Source organism: Oreochromis niloticus, linkage group LG2 (assembly GCF_001858045.2).
Source record: "Oreochromis niloticus isolate F11D_XX linkage group LG2, O_niloticus_UMD_NMBU, whole genome shotgun sequence".
Lineage (NCBI taxonomy): Eukaryota > Metazoa > Chordata > Actinopteri > Cichliformes > Cichlidae > Oreochromis > Oreochromis niloticus.
Window position 1 is genome coordinate 17,009,338 of NC_031966.2, and position 2,708 is coordinate 17,012,045.

The 2,708-nt window shown below is 44.1% G+C and overlaps 1 protein-coding gene across 1 annotated transcript; it reads left to right on the forward strand.

The window, feature by feature from the left end:
* Positions 1–316: 316 nt before the first annotated feature.
* Positions 317–2,360, forward strand: LOC109194220 (uncharacterized). The gene is made up of 2 exons (XM_019363133.2): positions 317–852; positions 1,632–2,360. Exons 1-2 carry the CDS (start codon positions 792–794, stop codon positions 2,186–2,188), a joined length of 618 nt encoding a protein of 205 aa, XP_019218678.1. The 5' UTR covers positions 317–791; the 3' UTR covers positions 2,189–2,360.
* Positions 2,361–2,708: the final 348 nt, after the last annotated feature.

The window sequence follows — 2,708 nt, forward strand, 5'->3', positions numbered from 1 at the left end:
CAGAGTTCTGTTATTTAGACATAGATGATTTAATTTAACTAGTTTAGGGGTATTTTTCTTTAGGGCTCTGAAACACACACAGAGGCTAATAGTTTTTAAACAGAAAGTTTTTTCCACCTTCTAAAAACACATATTCACACACAGCATTTAATTTAGCTAGTTTTAGGGGTATTTTTCTTTAGGGCTCTGAAACACACAGAGGCTAATAGTTTTTAAACAGAAAGTTTTTTTTCCACCTTCTAAAAACACATATTCACACACAGCATTTAATTTAGCTAGTTTTAGGGGTATTTTTCTTTAGGGCTCTGAAACACACAGGGGTGTAATAGTTTCAAACAGAATACCACAAACAGCAGGCATTCCTTTAGAAATAAACAGGGATTCTTAATTCTGCAACAGCTAGACAGAGGGGGTTACAGTTAGCCCCCTACAGTCAGCAGAAGAGGTCATCCTTATCAAGAGCATCTCAATTGTACTGCCATAGTTTTCAATACAAATAGTCTCCTTTATCTTATGGCAGAGGGCCGGCTGTGCTAGGTCCATCGGAGCCACTATAGCTTTTATCATGCCATTACACTTTGTACTGACCATCCTCCAAGCAGGTATCATCTTTTGTTTACACCTTATCTCTGCATCTCAGAGGGCACCTGAAACAAGCCCAACCCCAAGGGGCGGTAACGACACCTCCTAGAGGACTGCACCAATACATATAAAAACGGTCTCTTTCACCATTCGGAACATCAACAGCGCAACCTAAAGAACCCTCTAACTAACTAACTAAGGAGTGCAGGATGACATCTGTATCAACCATGACGAGCAGCCTGGACATCGCCCAAGCAACAGAAGCTCTAGGTACGTCTACAGGCGTATGCCGGGGCCCTCACCGCAAAAAGCAACGCTGTGAAAACGTCGTAGACGGGACTGAATTTAAGTTAGAATATCGAGGCAGTAACGGGTATGTGTATACCGTTAAATATACCAACGGAGCAGTTATACTTCGTGTAGATTGTGGCGAGGGAGTGTTTTGGGGGGAGTCACAACGCATGTCTACTAGAAACTGGAAACTCTTTCGCACTGTTGTTTGTGCGGACTTGGACAATGTGGGCTTCCCAGAGATGCTGTATGTTTCCCAGTGGAACAGTCCAACAGGCCCTGAGCTTTACAGGGTTGAGGCTGATCGTTTCAACCGTAGCCCCGATGACTTTATTTTTCTCAGTGTATGTGATGACAGGGAAAGTTTTATAGCGGCCAGAGGGGTTGAAAACTGGAGGTTAAATCCTTACCCTCTGAGCATAGAAGAGCGCGCTACATGGTTTAAGGATATGTTTTTTATACAGTGGTGCGACTGGAGAGCTATGCTGCATATGTTTAGCAAGGTTGACGACGCCATCAAGAGAGATAGACTCAACACTGCGTACGAGGGTATTAGAAAACGACTTGTTTTTGATGATTTTGCGACTTGCTCGAAGACTGGCTTGCCTTCTACCCTGTGCAAACCTAAAATCATAAGGCCGTCCGACAACTAAATAAACCAGATGGTAGGTTAAATATATGTGTGTGTGTGTGCGTGTGTGTGTGTGTGTGTGTATCTAAGCAACAAAATATAACATTTTTATTGTTCCCATTTTCAGAGCGAGACACGCAGCCGTGGGACCTCACAGACTCACCACCCCCATCGCTGTTAATCCAGACCCCACCATCTCCACCCCCCTCTCCACATCTGCTGCTGCAGGATCCTACAGGATCGGGGCTGTTTGAGGAAACCATTATCGACATCAAGCTTGCAACCCACCATCTTCTGATGTTGGCGCTAAACGAGTTTCTACAGGATACATGCTACGGATGTCAAATATCTCACCCCAGTCAGGTGCAACACAGCTGCTTGCTCGAATTGCCCGAGTATTTCTTTGACATCTACTATGACGATGTGATGATAAGGCTCAAGACAGACCGTTTCATCCCCGCCATACGCCTGTTTGTGCGCTCCTACACAGTCGATGGGACTGGAACACAATTCAGCCGAATTGCAGAACACACCATGACCGAACTGAGATCATCACAACATATAGTATGCGCAATTAACGACAACATTGTGCAGTTGCTAGAAGCAAGTCGTTATGCCCGACGTGCTAAACCAGCCATGCTTCGCATGATTGGTAACTACTGGGCCGGGAGACACCTGGTTTAATGTATGCTGTTCAGTATTCATTGTCTGTGTGAATGAAATAAAAAGACGTGTTAACACCGACAGCTTTATCATTTGTGTCTTGCATGCATCATGGAAAACACCATGTATAAAATTTATCATGATCCGGCCCATCCGGCTGGCCTGGCCAGTTTAAATAAGCTCCGTATAGCTACCGCTGAGACAATAGGTGTAAAACCCTCATTATCACAGGTTAAACATTATTTAGAACGAGACGACACTTACACACTCCATAAACCAGCCAGGATCCACTTTCCCAGAAACAGAGTATTGGTTAATGGAATCGACAAACAGTTTCAAGCCGATCTGGTTGACATGTCTGAATACATGACAGATAATGATAATGTTAGATACCTGCTAACATGTATAGATGTATTCTCAAAATATGCATGGGTTAGATGTCTCACAACCAAGACGGGCCCAGCCGTAGAAGCCGCTTTCGAGGATATACTTGCTGAGGGAAGGATCCCTATGAAACTACAAACAGATGAAGGCAAAGAGT

Coding starts and splice junctions, on each gene's coding strand:
- LOC109194220 (XM_019363133.2), top strand. CDS start 792: ATGACATCTGTATCAACCATGACGAGCAGCCTGGACATCGCCCAAGCA. Junction 853..1,631: donor CCAAGCAACAGAAGCTCTAG/GTACGTCTACAG, acceptor TCCCATTTTCAG/AGCGAGACACGCAGCCGTGG.